This window comes from Monopterus albus, unplaced genomic scaffold (genome assembly GCF_001952655.1).
Source record: "Monopterus albus unplaced genomic scaffold, M_albus_1.0 scaffold117.1, whole genome shotgun sequence".
Lineage (NCBI taxonomy): Eukaryota > Metazoa > Chordata > Actinopteri > Synbranchiformes > Synbranchidae > Monopterus > Monopterus albus.
The window spans coordinates 1,301,748-1,318,459 of record NW_018127997.1 but is presented as its reverse complement, the minus strand read 5'-3'; the positions used below and the strand labels follow the sequence as shown (position 1 = coordinate 1,318,459).

Below are 16,712 nucleotides of genomic sequence, written 5' to 3'. Positions count from 1 at the left end.
GGTTCAGCACCTGTAAAATGTTTTGTTTTGGATGTGCATGTCCTATGTTCTTTGTTGGTCTTTCATTAAATAGTTCACCTACCAATTACTGTCTTGGTTAACTGATTACACATTTGGTCTATAAAAATGCCAGAGAACAGTGAAAAATTTCTTTCACGGTTTCCTAAAGCCCAGGGTGATGTCTCATATGGCTTGTTTTAGCAAACAAAACAACACAAATACAGGTATATTCAATTTATAGTCACACAAGGTAAGGCAAGTTATATATACAGCAGACATTCATACACAAAGCAAACTCAAATACAAATTAAATGCAACAATTGATAGCACCAAATAGCAACATGCAAGTGTGGATACTTTTTGAACAGCTGTGAATTTTCCCTGTTCTCTTTATACTTTGTATCCCTTTACTTCAGTCTTCCTGAGACTAACCTCTGAGTACACATGACACATTCATGCGGCAAACTGCTACAGTGATCATAAATCACTTATCAAAATAGCCGATTCAGTTTCTGACAACTGACTAATCTGTTAACTAATCATTTCAGCTTATGATTAAGGGATATATCAGTCTGCAGTGGTGATTTATACGAGACCACTGATGGCTGCCAACCAGCACTGCAGTAAGCATTTCACACCTCCTTTTCAGGAGTACGGACACATTCAGAATAACTTTTATAATCATCATCAATAAACTGTTACAATAATAATTCTTATTAATACAAAAGTAATGTTCTGGCCACATGAACCTGCCAAGGCGTGCTCCTTTAAAAAACCCTCGCAGCTTGGCCAATGATGCTGAAGGCAAACAGTCTATTGACAACACTGGAGAATTTACAGTGGTTGACAGCAAGAAAGGCCAATGAAAATGTGAAGCAAGTAGCAAGTAGCAAGAGCTGAGAATGTTTTATTAACATTCTTTCCTTCATTTTCTGGCATGATGACATTCCCACTCTCCTCCATTCTCCCATCCCTTTGTTCACTTTGTCTCTCTCTCTCTCTCTCTCTCACACACACACACACACACACACTCTCTCTCTCTCTCTCTCTCTCTGTGTGTGTGTGTGTGTGTGTGTGCCCTTGGGTGTCATCTGGTCATTGGAATTCACTTTGTGTCTTTGATGAGAGTCTGCACAGAGTGTCTTTAATGAGTTCACACAGCACTCCATGTTCCCTGGGAGACAGAGAGATGATGTAATACCAGGATCAGAGATGCAACTGCACACACACAGGTTTAGTGTGCACAAGGGAAGGGGGAGGGCTATACTCTGTAAAATAATCTCTCTCCCTCTCTGTCTGGGTCACTCTCTTGTCCTCTGTCCACTAGGCTGCTTCTTTCTCTCCTTTTGTCAGTCGTCTCCTCTGGGGTTCTCTCTCATGTCAGATGAGATCCGATCCCAAGTCAGACCTGGGGAAGCTACAGGCTGTCAATGAGTTATTAAACAGTGCTTTTCAGCCTAGCTGGAAGAAAAAAGATAGTGCGGCTATAGCAAGAAAATTTAACTTTGCTTTTCTTTTGCTTTTGAATCACAAAATAAAACCCTGTATCCATACCAGCACGAGCAAATATTTCAAAGAAATGGCTTTTATCAGAATCAGTGAACAAACAATAACAGACAAGTTCTGCTGTTTTGTTAAGGTTGGTTGATGTTACACACACATGTGCCAAGAAGTCATGTAACAGCATTGCTTCATTATTTCCTCCACTGTTGTGTAATACTTTGATTACACTTCCAGTACTAAAGTCACATCATTTAGGGGAACAAACAGAGGACAGAGAGTGAGACCTACTGATCAGTGTAAAATAAAACTGTTGTTCCAGCTCCTAAGCACTGTAAAAACACCAGTCAGACAAATACTAGAAAAACAGCCACAATCAACCTTAATGGGACAGTCTAGGCTTCTTGAAATCCACACAACAGTCCAGATCCAGACTGGACAGCAAACCAATCTGGAACCAACTCGTATTAGGAATGCAATAATACAATGTAATGAAATGTGTTTCCCACTTTGAAAAAACTTTGATTTTTTTTTTTATACTTATCAATAAATTATTTTTTTCATGAATATCCTGTAGTCTATTTGGAGACTGTTACAATGATCAAGATTAAGGCTAAATGTAATCGTTTCCCTGCTTGACATCACTGTCATGGCAACACTGACAGCCATTGTGGTTTAATGTCAACAAGTGACAGAGCTCAAGGGACAGCTAACAGGCATTCACGTTCTGTCCTTTGGGCATGAGAAAGCAAGACGTCAGCATCTTCTGTCAGTGTACATTACATTGCTAATGCAGTGAGGATGTCACTATCCAAATGTGCAAAGAAAAGTTGGCCAAGGAAACTGAGACGAGTGAACAGAGAAATATCCGTTCACTTTACACCAATCCAGCACAAGGCCCTTGTGTTTGATTTGATCAGAGACTGTTGGAATAGTGGAGAGTGGACATGTTAAACATCACTAAGACACAAAGCAATGACATTTCGAACAGCAATATCCTCTGACACTTATTTAGTCTGTTTAGGCATGAAAATCAGTTAAGATTTTCCTCCTCTAGTTAAAATTTCTTCTAAAACTATAACGTGCACCTTTAAACTTTAAAGTTAAAAGTTGGAGCTGCTTTTGATCACAAGCAACCACTTGCAGGCAAACAGTGCCATTTCTTTTACACTAGTTTGTAATGTATTTTCAATCTTTCTGACACTTGAATGTATGTTGCATTATAGTTAAGAGTTGCTCTGGTTTAATCATCTGATTCAGCTTTTAAACTATTAAGACAGTACCACATTAAATCTATATGAATATTGTTTACTATGTTCCAACAGGTTACAAAAACTGCACTGAAATGGGCTAGTCAGATGAACATGGTCACAAAAGAGCACGTGAACACCACAGCTTTATCAGTTTTGGCCTGGATTGTGTCCAATGTAATATGGCTCCACACTGCAAGGAAGTGCCTGAATAAGTAAACAAATCAGATTGTGAGAGCTTATAAAGATGGGACAAACACAGCTGCAGTGGTTAGGAGGTATAGGAAGAGCCATCACAGAAGGTACAGTGAGCACATGCTCAAAAATGACCACATGTACAATTCACTCCTGACTTTGCACAAGGATTATCTGTGGAAACGGGTGTTTTAGTGAGCAACAGAGTGAAAGACATTGCAGAAATCAACCTCTATGGCATCCAAAAAGAAAGCATTACAGACAAAATGTTGCCAAACTGCCAGGCTAAACTTTGCCAAAGAACAAGAAAAAAAGCCTGATGAATACTAGCAGCACATTCTTAGTCAGATGAAACGAATATAAATAAGTGTGGATCAGATGGGGTGCAGGATGTTTTGTCATGGACCTGGCCAGGACTACCACAGTCACTGCATTATGCTGACCATGAAACACAGAGGTGGGCGTGCACTGCTATGAGGCTGCATGAGTACAATAGGGAAGCTGATGCCACCATGAATGCAAATTTGTATACTCAAATACTTAGTAACAAAGTGAGTTGCAGTCTTAAGAAGGTGGGGAGGAAGGAGATTTTCTAAAATGACACTGAATGGACAATGTTTACACACCGTCTGACAGATCCAAGTGAAAATGGGACAGAACATGGCGTCTCTCAGCTACAGTATACTGTACTACCCACCTCTATGATTCTCTGAAACCTACTGCCCTTATTATTCCAGTAATAGCACGTGTGTGTGTGTGTATGTGTGTGTGTGTGAGAGAGTGAGTGAGTGAGTGGTCATCACAAGCCACATGACACAAAGGGTAAATCCCAGTCTCCTTAATTGCATCCACATTTCCCTCACTTGCATCTTAGTCCCGTCCATGTAAAATGGGAGGAAAAGACACAAAGAAAAAGGAATCGAAAGAATGTGTTTATACAGGCATGAGATGTCCTTTCCTCTGATCCGTTATCTGGCATGTCCAATCACCTACTAATTTCTGATAAAGGTGTATGTTAGTCCATAAATAATTTTGTATCTTGTATCCTTGCTCATGGCTCCTTGCTCCTCAGAGCAGAAACAAGAGCTCTGGGACAACCTTCAAGATGGCAGAGCGGAATGACTTCGAGGTTGAGCAAGGATTGAGAAGCTAGGAATGATCAAATATGGGAAGTGGGATTTACCCACATACCAAGGAGATCAGAGTAGTGGGAGTGGACACAGAGAACAGGGGGAGTGATGGAGTCAGCAAGTGTGTTTGTGTGTGTCTGCATCCGATATGAGCTGGTATATAGCATGCACGGATACAGTCACAGCGTGTTCACTATGTTCACTTACTCATGGCTATCTACACCTGAATTAGCAGCAATGTGCTAATCCACAGTGTATAATACAGCCTTATTCAATCACGATTTGACAAAGTTATGTTTCCTAAGCAGCATTATCACAGCAGACACAGAAACTATAATATGTATAAACCACACCCAGAGTGTGTGCGGCTGTCCTGGTTTGGTGTAAGCCACATTAACAGTGAACCTGTGGCTGATGACAGGGGAGACCACAGGCCAGGAAGACTGCTATCAAATGTGTATTTCAAGTTCACATGACTATTATAATAGCACACCAGAGTTATCTGTCTAACTGATTTTACAGGATTTATTATATGAACAAATCTTGTCTTCTTATTTTAAACATCATAAAGTAGGCTATATTAGTTCCCGAGCCTCCAAATGTCTCGTTTATGTTGCTAGGCAACAACTGGCTCACAGAAAGGGATTCAACAAGGCAAGAAACTGTATCTGACTGGTGAGCTGCAACCCAGATCTACTGAAAATAATGAAAGAAAGTGGGTTCTTTTCTTGTTCAAATAATAGTCCAAGAATCGGCAACTGAAGAAAACCAGAGCTATAGCTGAGTGTGTTTACATGGACGTGAGTACTGCCAGTTATGATAGAGTTTTTGTAGTAACCCATTTCAAAAATCCAGATAAACTCATCTCAGTTTGGAAAGACACAAATATGCTAGGTGGAGTGCTCAGAAAGAAATCAGGATACTGTTGCATGTACATGTTTTATCCATGTTTATGAACGTTCCTGGCCGTCTGTGCAGACGTGGCTGCAGCATCCAAGTGACTTAATGTCGGGATCAAAAACTTCTCACTTTTGGGAAAACAAACTGATGGAATTGTGTCTAAATGGTGGAAAGCATAGTAATGCTGACCTCTTCAAATCTGTAGAGGATAAGTTACAGGATGCCGGTTTCTCAACAGTGGAACAAGACAGACCACTGTGGAATATTCTAAAGTAAAACTACTGCTTGGCCAAACATACAACAAAAGAAGGGGGTCTAGTCCAGCAACTTTCAAATTCCTCAAAATCCTGGAGGATATGCTTGGTGACTGAGTACTTTGCACTGCAGAGGACGAGTTGATGTCAGCTTTGGCTGGGAAATGGACACCGAACGTCCAATGGCAATACATCCCTCCAGGTAGCTTAACAGTTATTCACATTGGAGTGTATAGACTACACTCTTCTACATTTAGAAAAACCAAATACAGTGACCTAACACTAATTATTATATGTTCATGTAAATAGATACAGAAGATGAACCAGCTGATGAGGCCGAAGATGTAGCCGTTATCAAAAACCAGAATGCTAGGTTCTATCATGTGTACGGGGATATACAGTACACATCCAGATTTCTCTGTGTTCCATGTAAACACCATATGCTGAGTAGGATCAAAGATACTTATGTCCATGTAAATGTGCTCATTGATGAAATGCTACATTCCATCCATCGCTTTGTGGGGAAAAAAAGGTATTTGCAGCCAATGCAACAAAGTTAATCATTAAGCATAACTTGATGACTTAAGTATAACAAAATTATTCAAACTTGTCAGAATTCCCCAAAGACAGCAAAACAACATCAGCAGTACAGAGATAAGGAACCATATTTGATAAACCAACACATTGAAACTACTGTGAGAGACCGATACGTTACATATTCACAACATGCACTTCTACGATCTTGCCATAGGGGCCAATTATGACTATACATCACAACCTATGCTAATGTTGGGTTAAAAGTCTGAAAAGCAGCACTGAAATAAAGTTGATCTCATACAATGATCTCATGTCTTTGTGCTAAATACTGCATGTTCATTTCTCATGATTAACATGGTACAACTTTTATATACAAAAGAACATATACAGTGGGGCAAAAAAGTATTTAGTCAGCCACCAATTATGCAAGTTCTCCCACTTAAAAAGATGTAATTTACATCATAGGTATACTTCAACTATGAGAGACAGAATGAGGAAAAGAAAATCACATTGTCTGATTTTTAAAGAATTTATTTGCAAATTATGGTGGAAAATAAGTATTTGGTCAATACCAACAGTTCATCTCAATACTTTGTTATAGACCCTTTGTTGGAAATGACAGAGGTCAAACATGTTCTGTAAGTCTTCACAAGGTTTTCACACACTGTTGCTGGTATTTTGGCCCATTCCTCCATGCAGATCTCCTCTAGAGCAGTGATGTTTTGGGCCTGTCGCTGGGCAACACAGACTTGAAGAGTTGGACAAGTGAGACTAAACCTTATTCTGGAACTTTTCAAGTTCTTTTTAGACTGGGAGCAACACAATATTACAATTTCCCAATTAAGTATTTCAACATTTACAGTAAAGCCACAGCATTTAGATTTCAGATAGAGTCATGGTAAAAAAGAAAGTACACCGTCCTTCAATTCTCTGCTTTTATTAATCAGGGGCTAAAAACTGTTCTGTCAACAAAAATACAGCAGATTTCAGTATGTGGTTACCGTTTACCAAAAGTAAACCTACATTCAGAAACCAGGTGAGAAAATAAAAGTACGCCCTACAATTCAGTAAGATGTAGAGCCACCCTTAGCAACAATAACTTGACAAATGTTTTCTGCAGGAGTTGATCAGTCTCAAATTGTTTTGGAGAAATGTTGGCCCACTCTGCTTCAGATCAGCTTAAGCTGCTGGACAGATGGCCTCACATTTGTGTCAACAATATTCTGGTATGAAGTGGAGTTCATTGTCGTCTCAGTGACTGGAAGCTTTCCTCTGCTGGAGGCTGTGCAGTGAAATATATATGTGAACTTTGATGCTTTAATCGGATTTTTTCTTTAAAGGAACATTACTTTTAATTGTGTGATTGTTTCACTATGAATGGTCTCAAGGCATAAAACCAAAACATAACAAAAACAAAAAATCCTATGGCTGCGAAACAAGCCCAAATCATCAGTCCTGACAGTTGGTATGGCGTGTTCATGGTGTTTGGTTTTTACCAAACATGGCTCTGTGCAGGATGACCAGACGGCTCCACTTTGGTCTTATTAGTCCAAGGATATTGTTCCAGAATTGCTCTAGTTTGTTTAGATGCAAGTCATGCTTTTTGGAGAGAACGGGCTTTTTCCTTGACACCTTTTTGTGAAAGTCAACTTTTGTTCAGTCTTTTTCCAGTTGTACTGTTATGAGCATAAACATTTAATATGCTTACAGAGAGGCCTGTAGATCACATGATGTAGCTTTTGGGCTTTTCTTTACATCTCTGACAACTAAACAATCTGACCTTGGACTGAATTTGCTGGGACACCCGCTCCTGAGAGGACCAGCACCTGTCTCATTGGTAAACAGTCTTTCTCACTGTAGAACGATGAATCTCAGACTGTTTGGAGGTGGCTGTGGTCATGGCTGATATCCTTTTTTCTTGGTCTGATGCAGACATGCATAACTGTTTGTGGACTGATGAGCAGTGACAATTGCTTGTCTGAGGTCATGGCTGATGTCCTTTTTTTTCTTGGTCTGATGCAGACATGCAACTCAATGCCCCAGAACACCAAACTGCCACATGTTCTGCTTTTACAGAGGTTGTCACACTTCTAAATGACCGACTGATCATTAGCAACAATGATCAGTAACACTTGGCTGTTTATTCTCTTAAAGACTGCGGCAAAAGGAAGGGTGTACTTTTATTTTCCCACCTGGTTTCTGAATGTCGGTTTATTTTTGGGAAACAGCATCCACATATTGAAATCTGTTTTTTTACTCAACCATTACTGTATATGAGACACCATGTGAGAGAGGAACATGGAGAGTGAAAAAATAGGCAGCAGCCTCACTAAACACCTTATCGGTCGTTTGGCAGACAGGAAACCCAGAGAAGACTCATTTCCTCTACTCACACAGAAGTGAAGCAAATGGACACTTCCTCCCCTGTGAACACAAACAATATTGAGAGGAAAGACGAATGGTGACAGACTTGCTCTGGGTGTGCGACTGTGTGCACGTGTGTATTCGTATTTTTGTGCATGCATCCGTGTCTCTACTGAAGTGCAGACAATGAATAAATGTACTGTGTGTGTGGTAAATGTATTCCCAAAGCAAGCGTTGATATGCTTGTGTGGTGTGTTACTGTGTAGACATGAATGTCACATAAAGGTCTGTGTTCTCTGGAAAACAACCATATACAGTACGTGCACATGTACACACACACACACACACAAACACACACTCAACTGGCGTGGGTTACTGATGATCAATACTGACCTCCAACAGCTGATTAACAGATCATTTCTGGTTACTAGCAGTAAAACTAATCACAAAATCCATGTTTCAGTTACAAAGGTTGGTATTTTTGAGTAGTTGCATGCTTTTAACAATCACTGTATGTTTGGTCAGATTCTTGGCCCTCAGCTAATAGTTTGTGACATAACCCTTAAAATAATAATTGTGTTGATTTTATACTGTATTTCATTCAACTGCTTTCTTTACAAAGACAGGTTCTTCTATGCACCATGCATTTCAAGAATTAAGGAAAACTCAAATAACAACAAAACATTTTTGCACACCTTCTCTTAAAACCTTTAATACTTCTAATAACTTTTATCTGAAAACCTGTCATTTTGTGGAGTATCAAATATAAAATGTTTGGACTTTCTAAAAGTCAAATAGTACAAAGTTCATTTTACAGAAAGGTATTAAGACCTAAATAAACAGTGTTACTAAATAAACGGTGTTACAGGTCACTGTAGCCCAAATGACCTAAATAAACAGTGTTACTAAATAAACAGTGTTACAGGTCACTGTACACCAAGACAACTAGGCACAAGGACAGTTTCTTCCCCTGGGCCATCACTCTGATGGACACTTAACCAACAACAGTATGACTGGACAATAACCCTCAATGCAACACCTGTAAATATACCCCGTATAGATTATACAGATCCATACAGGTCTCTAGTTTTAAGTACTAAGTATCTTTATTCCTACTTATCCCATTTCACAGTGAGCATTCCTTGTCTGTCTGCATCATTTACTGCCTGTTAATACTGCTTATTTAGTTATATTACACAGCCTTATGCTGGTTTACTGTTCACTTGCCCCTTGCATGGGGATACGTACATGCACATTGAGAGCCAATGTACCCGAGTCAAATTCCTCGTGTGTTCGACACACCTGGCCAATAAAGCTAATTCTACCTTCAGAGGTGATTGAAAATACCAGAACAAGGTCTCCAACTGTAGCTAACTCACTGTTAGTCCGCAGCAAAGTGACCAGTGATTTGTACTTAGTGTACTCAGAGCACTGGATACTGGTTGTAACTAATTAAAATACAGACTAACAAAATATAACTTGTGAGGTGTCTACATTTGATGGTGTGCACATATACAGCCCCTAGGCTGTATATGTTGATATTTGTGAATTTGATGAAGATCAGGTCGCATTTTATGACCAATGTATGCCAAAAACCAGGAAAATAAAGTTCACTTACTTTTCCTGGTCACTGTAGTTGATCATTTTATCTGGACCTTTTCCAATTCCAGTACAGGTTATCAGATTACTACATCCTCTGACTGCTACGCCTACTGCAGCTGTTACGAGTAATAGCATTGCATGTTCTTCTACCAATACTGCTGCTGCTATCATTAGCTTCACTGAAGCAATTATCAATTTTACAACAGGAAACCAGATGCACACTTTGCTGCATATCAGCTAAGATGTTGCTTACTTCATTCAGCCCTTCCTCTCTGTTCCTCTACATCCTTCTACTGCATCCATCCCTGTGTTTCCAATCTGCTGTGATTAGGCTGCTTAACTGCATTTATTCTTCACAGCTAATTTGCTATTCAGGAGGAGAACTAGCATAACTTCACCTGTCTCTATGATATATTAATAAAGTGAGCAATTACACGCTGAGCAGCTGGAGATGCATCCATTTATGGCTATTATCAGATATCACATTTAAAAAGGGATTTAACGACTGTATTCTAAAAAATGAATAAATCTGTGGTATAATTTGGTGCTTAAAAAGTAAAGTACCAAATGTTAGCTAACTACAACTTCCACATTTCTAAGTGGATATGTCTGTGTTTAGGATTGTTAATTAGACCATAATATGTCCAAATATAATAACAGCATAAAGCTTCAAGGCAGATAATTTGAGGAATATCATGCACTGGCTCCAAAATACCATACTGGTGTACTGTATTACAAAACATAACAAGGCTTCAAACAGACTCATGCAAACACATCAGTGTAGAATAGAAACCCATATTTTCCAATAATACGTTAAATTCTACAGGCCTTAGACAAAAGCTGAGAAAAAGAGTGATATAAGAGGAAAAATGAATCAGAATAAAAAAAAGTGTGAGAGAGACATCAGAAGAGTAAAGTCAGGCAGCAACAACCATGAATAACTGAGAAAATAGAGAGACTGTGTTAGGCTGTGGAGGTCACAGGGGTTTAGTTACGTAAGGATGTAATAACTGGGCATGCAATCTGCTGGGTCTGCCCGTCTGCATGAGGACTAACCTGTGTCTGACCATAAATCTGTCTCTTTCTCAGTAAATGTATGAATAACAATCAGCAGCAGTCTTCACAGCCTGATAGTGTTTCACAAAGAAAATCAGGCTTCCTAAGAACTTTCAACTCTGAGCTTAAAAGACCAGTGTTTTTGTTAATTTCCACTAATCCTATACAGAGACAAACCAATAATGAATTTCATGTACTCATCATAATGTCTGTGAATCCACTGCCTGGTTTGGCTTTTTGGTTTGTGCTGCAGATATCCATTCTCTCCATCGATACACCCTGCTCAGCAAGGAAGAATCCACTGCTCCACCAATGCCATAAAAAAGCTAGACTGCAGTTTGCAAGTGCACATGGGGAAAGAGATTTTGATTTCTGTACAAATGTCCTCTGGTCTGAAGAAACAAAAACTTAAAGGTTTGGCCATAATGACCAACGTTATGTCTGGAGGGAAACACAGGGATGGCAGCATCATGTTGTGGGGGTGCTTTGCTGCAGGAGGGACTGGGGCACGTCACAAAATAGATGGCATCATGAGGGAGGAAGATGATGTGGATATATTGAAGCAACATCTCAAGACATCAGCCAGGAAGTTAAAGCTTGGTCACAGTGGGTCTTCCAATGGACAATGAGCCCAAGCAGACTTCCAAGGTTGTGGCAAAATGGCTTAAGGACAACAAAGTCAAGGTATTGGAGTGGCCACCACAAAGCCCTGACCTCAGTCCAATAGAAAATATGTGGGAAGAACTGAAAAAAGCGTGTTTGAGCATGGAGGCCTATAAAACTGACTGAGTTTTACCAGTTCAGGAGGAATGGGTGAAAATTCCAGCAACTTATTAGAAGAAATCATGAAAAGTTTAACCTAAGTTCAAAAATTTAAAGGCAAAGCTACCAAATACTAACTTCTTGGGGTCACCACTAAAAGTACCCCTTTGCCCATGCGGCAGTACTTTGGTAAAAAAAAAAACCCTAATAAAGGTGTAGGATTTGTTCTTATGTAATATAAAAGATAACAGATGACAGCTCTACATGACCATCTGTGTGTAGGCTACACAACCCTGCAAAATGTGCTACATTGCCATCATCAATGTGAGATCAGCTGATGGTTTTACCAGTGAAGATGTCTCACTCTGTTGGAGTTGTTGGGACCCCAGAAAAACCACTCAGTTCATTCTGATTATTCAGTGGTGTTAAGGAGATTGATGCCTCTTTACCTCATAAACAATCTTTGTCTAACAGCAGATAGCTGCATTATCTGTTTCTCCATCAGGTGCAGCATGTCACAGACTTAACAAGTTTAATTTTGTGCTGTGATCAATTTAAATCAAGGAGTTTACTAATTTATATCACAATGCCGGATCACCATTGTGATGCCTGTCAGCTATTGGTGATGGACGATGGCATTGTCCACTGGCTCATCCCTAAACCTAATCTTGTGACTTCAACTGCACCTAAAACCCACTAGAGAGGTTATACCATAAATCTCATTGCCCAGGAGGAGCTGGGAAACAATGCTGGGGAAGGGGACATGTGAACTATCTATCTAAATCTGCTGCCATGGTAACCCAGCTCCTGATAATCAGCAGAAAATGGATGGAACAAGTGTTGACTTTCACCGACAGTGGTGTAAAAGTGATTGAAATAAAAGGTCAATAACAGTAACTGAAAACAGGTCAAGTATAATAAGTATAAAGCTGTTGCTGTACAATATAATGAGTTTATGTATAAATCTGTTGCTGTACAATATAATGAGTTTATGTGAACGAACAGGGCACAAATAATTCCAGACCACCTTAATGTTGTTAACCATCTGGTACTTGCTCCATTTAAAACTAATTCTCATTCATATATTATTTTGTTTAGAATATAGTCGGCATGCTGAAAATGACATCATGGCATGATATTAAATGTACTTGGATGAAATAAATCATCTTAACATGAGCATTATTTAGTCAATTACATCTGTGAACAAACAAATGCATTAATTGTATTAATTCAATGTGTTATATACCCAGCAACACAACAGAAGTGCTAGAGAGCAGCACAAAGCATTAGTATTTCAGTGTGGGCCTGTGTATGTGTGAAGAGATTCAGGGTTGAGTAAAAGAATAAAGGGGAAAAAAAATACTTCTCAGATGTTTCTCTGTTTAACATATAATTTGGAATTCATTTAATCTTATTTTGTTGTCATCAATTACAATTGAACCCCTACGAGAACATTTTCTAAAAGACAGATTCCCTGCTTCAGCATCAGTTCCTACTTGTATGTGTGTTGCTGGGCTAGATTTTGATGTAGTTGCTATGACAATAGCAAAGGGAGGCAGTGATGTGACAAATGAGTGCAAAAGCAGGAGGAGGAGTCAGACAGAGAGAAAAACAACCAGAGAAAAAAATATAGAGTGGAAGTCTTTGAACTCTTATCTCCCATGCGTGTGCCAGATGGTGCTGTGCACTCTGCTATTACATAATCAAAACAGTGAATCACATTTTCATGCACACGCTTGCAGCCACTGCCAGGCACACACAGACACACACACACACACACACGCACACAACATTCATATCTAAAACTAACTGCCATCAGTTTCAAACATTTATTAACCAAATCCTTGAGCCAGAGACAAACACAAGAACATTCAGCTCCAACAGACTAAAACAGCCACAAACACACATGTTCAGCATCAGTGTGCCTACACAGACCACCGTCATCTGAAGTGTGTATGACACTGTGTGAGAAACAGTGTGACATCCAGACAACAAAAGCACCACAGCAACCACACTACCACCACACCAAAGCATGTGTGTGTGTGATGACAGAGACAGTGCAGACTCGGCATCAGAGTGCTGATGTGCTCACTGATAATGACACACACAAAACAGATTGAGACATTGCACTTAAAACCACTATATCAGACAGCTGCCGCTTCACTCCGACAGTCACATCACTATACATTTCACATTCAGAAGCTGTCCAAATTTAATCCGTAACCCTTTAGGTCTGGCAGTGTAAACACACCCTCTACACTACCACGCAGCAGTGTTGGGGAGTAGTGAAAACATGTGATTAAACTGGTAGTTTAACTACATTATGCAGTAGTTTGCTGGTAGTTCAACTACATTCATATCTGCAAAATGATTAACCACCGAACCTACCAACAATTCTGGCCCATAAAAGGAATGACTTTATTTTTATTTTACCATTGCTTCCCTACTGTAATTGAACCTCCGTCAACCATGCATTCGTCGGGCAGCCCCCACTGCCACACACCTGACCTTTGTGCAATGCAGGTACAAAAGGGCAGGTGTTGATCAGCCCTCACACAGCTGCGTCATCATGGATAAATCTCCTGAAGAAGGATCACCTTGGCCAGACTTATGCAAATACATGACATCGACTAGCTCCATTGACAAGACCTGCGTTGTAACTTGAGAGCTAGATTAGATTAGATTAAACTGATGGAGCCTCTTGGATGAGAGGAGAAACAGCTTCTACCTAAAACCAAGTCCAGTTGATTTTTTCTACATTTTTTCAGTTAAACTTTGTCATTACCCATGTACGAGTACAAGGCAACCAAATACATTTTAGTGTAATAATAGCAGTGCAGAGTGCACAGTATCTACAGTATGTACAGTCAGTACTAAGAGATCAGCTATGTAAGCAAGCTGAGAGTACAGACTCTGTACTGTAAAGACATCAAACACAGATCTTTTCAGACCAGTGCTCAAGCTGTTCATACTGGTGCAACTTGGAGACTGTTTTAGATGGTGCAAAACTGACAAGCAAGACAATTAGCCCATTTTTTTAGACTTGTGTGCAAGTGGGTCTACCAGTCTGTTTTAGTTGTAGTCGGATCAAACAAATCCAGACTTGTTTTCAACAAATGTATAACATTACTTACTCTGTGAAAAGTAAAAGCAATATTTGGCAACTACTAGCACTGTGACCAAATACACATGGGAAATATGGGCACCCAGGAACTAAACTAGAAAATTCAGGTCCCTTTTGGTCCCCTTTTGTTCTCTGTATATAGAGCAAAGACAACCTGCACAGTGCCTGAAGATTAGCTCTTTCTGCTTAAGTACCCAACCACAATGAAACAAATACAGTAGCACACTAAATTGCTTCTCTCCTTCTCTTGCTGGACCCCCTCCAAGTTTGCCTTGTTTGCTTCCAGTCTCTTTCCTTTGCACACACACACACAGATGAAAACCTATACTCATAATGTTGAATCTAGTGGTAACCAGTGTGAATGAAGCTGTACACAGATTGTAGCAGCTGTGAGGTTTATCATTACATAATCAGTTTCTTAAATGGTTCTTGGGTTCCTGAAAACTTTCATGCAGTGAAAAGAAAAAAGTAGTGCCCGGTGGAAGCTCAACAGACACACAGCACAACACAATCAAAAACCCTCAGACATTTACTAAGATCTCAACAGGCTGAACAAAAACTATGCAGAGCCTACCAAAGCTAGTAACGGTGGCGGGTTTGCTATTCGGTAGCCATGCATTTTCCAAGAACACAGAGATGAAGGGAAGATGCACGATGATCCTGAGGCTTTGTACTTAGATGTAGAGTAATCAATACTTTGTGTTGAACATTGTGGTGAAAGTGCAACTGCATAAACAGCTTGGTCATATGGTTGACTGTTAAACAGAAAACAAAGGTCTTACCAGGGCAGGCCACAGTATGTGTTTAGCCTTGGCTCCCTGTAGCAGGCCTCCTGCTCCTCCACCTGCTCCTGCTCCCTCCTTCCTCTTGGCCCAGACCAGCTGGTGTTCCAGGAGAAACAGCTGGAAATCCTCGTAGACCTTGACCCACTCTCTCTTATCCCATTCCTGGTCGTCAAACTCCACGTATACCTACACCGCACACAGAAAGATGAATTTCAGTATCATTGTGCAGTTTCATTTCACATTTTAAACAGTTTCCTCTTTGGACACAGTATTACATTGACTGTGTTAATACAAACTTTCGACATGACAAAGAACAATTCTCTTTAACATGTATATCAACCACTGTATGACACACAAAACCAGTCCTTCCACATCTCATCTACCAACCCACCACACACCATGTTCTGTTTATGCTAGACAGATAACCCATTTAGTTCTCCTCCAACTCCATCTAAACACCACATCCTCAGAGACACATCAAGCTCATTTATAAATAACATGGTATTCCTACTCAGCCCCATGGCACACACAGACCAGCCCTTTAAACAACAGCTCAGGATCCACTAGCCCTCCATTATGCTTTGGGAGTCATATGGCAAACTTATCCTGCTCAAACTAACACCTCAACTAAACACTTTAGTCATGTGTGTCAGCAGAGTGTATGGGTCTGATTATGGACAGCCCCTCAGAGAAAAACTCTAACCTCCTCCAACAGACAGTAGACAGTAACACACACAGACACTCAACAGATATGTGACACACAAACTCAAGTATGCTGCAAAATACAGAGAACTACCCCAACTGTAGGATCCAGTTTACTACTGAGTCAACTGGATCCTACTCAACTACTGAGGGACACCGTTGTTAACAACCATGTTCAGGTAAGAACTTATTTTTGATAGCATGAAGTACTCAGCCTCAGCCTGCTACTGGTGTTACACCATATTCTGTGACCTGAAGACATCGGTGCTGGTTAAGCAGGTCATTAGGCAGTTTGGAGATGCAGTATTTTAAAAAGGCATGATGACAAAATAAAGCGGCTGCGAGGTTTGCTCTCTGTGTGTGTTAAAGGTATTGGGAACGGACGACACACACACACACACACACACACACAGAAGGTTGTATACTCGTGACAATACTGAATAGTTGCAACAAAATCTGCCAGTAATGGACAGAGTATTTACTACTTTACAACTATTTATCAAACACCTGTCAAATAAGTGGAAAACAAACTCAGAAATGTGAGTTGCAAA

At 40.0% G+C, this 16,712-nt stretch overlaps 1 protein-coding gene across 3 annotated transcripts in view; it reads right to left on the bottom strand.

The window, feature by feature from the left end:
• Positions 1–16,712, bottom strand: part of jmjd1cb (jumonji domain containing 1Cb) — a 146,352-nt gene that overhangs the window by 69,503 nt on the left and 60,137 nt on the right. For all 3 annotated transcript variants that reach the window (XM_020611764.1, XM_020611765.1, XM_020611766.1), the window contains exon 2: positions 15,457–15,645. In XM_020611764.1, the coding sequence (XP_020467420.1) occupies positions 15,457–15,645 (189 nt within the window). The remainder of the gene's footprint in view (positions 1–15,456; positions 15,646–16,712) is intronic.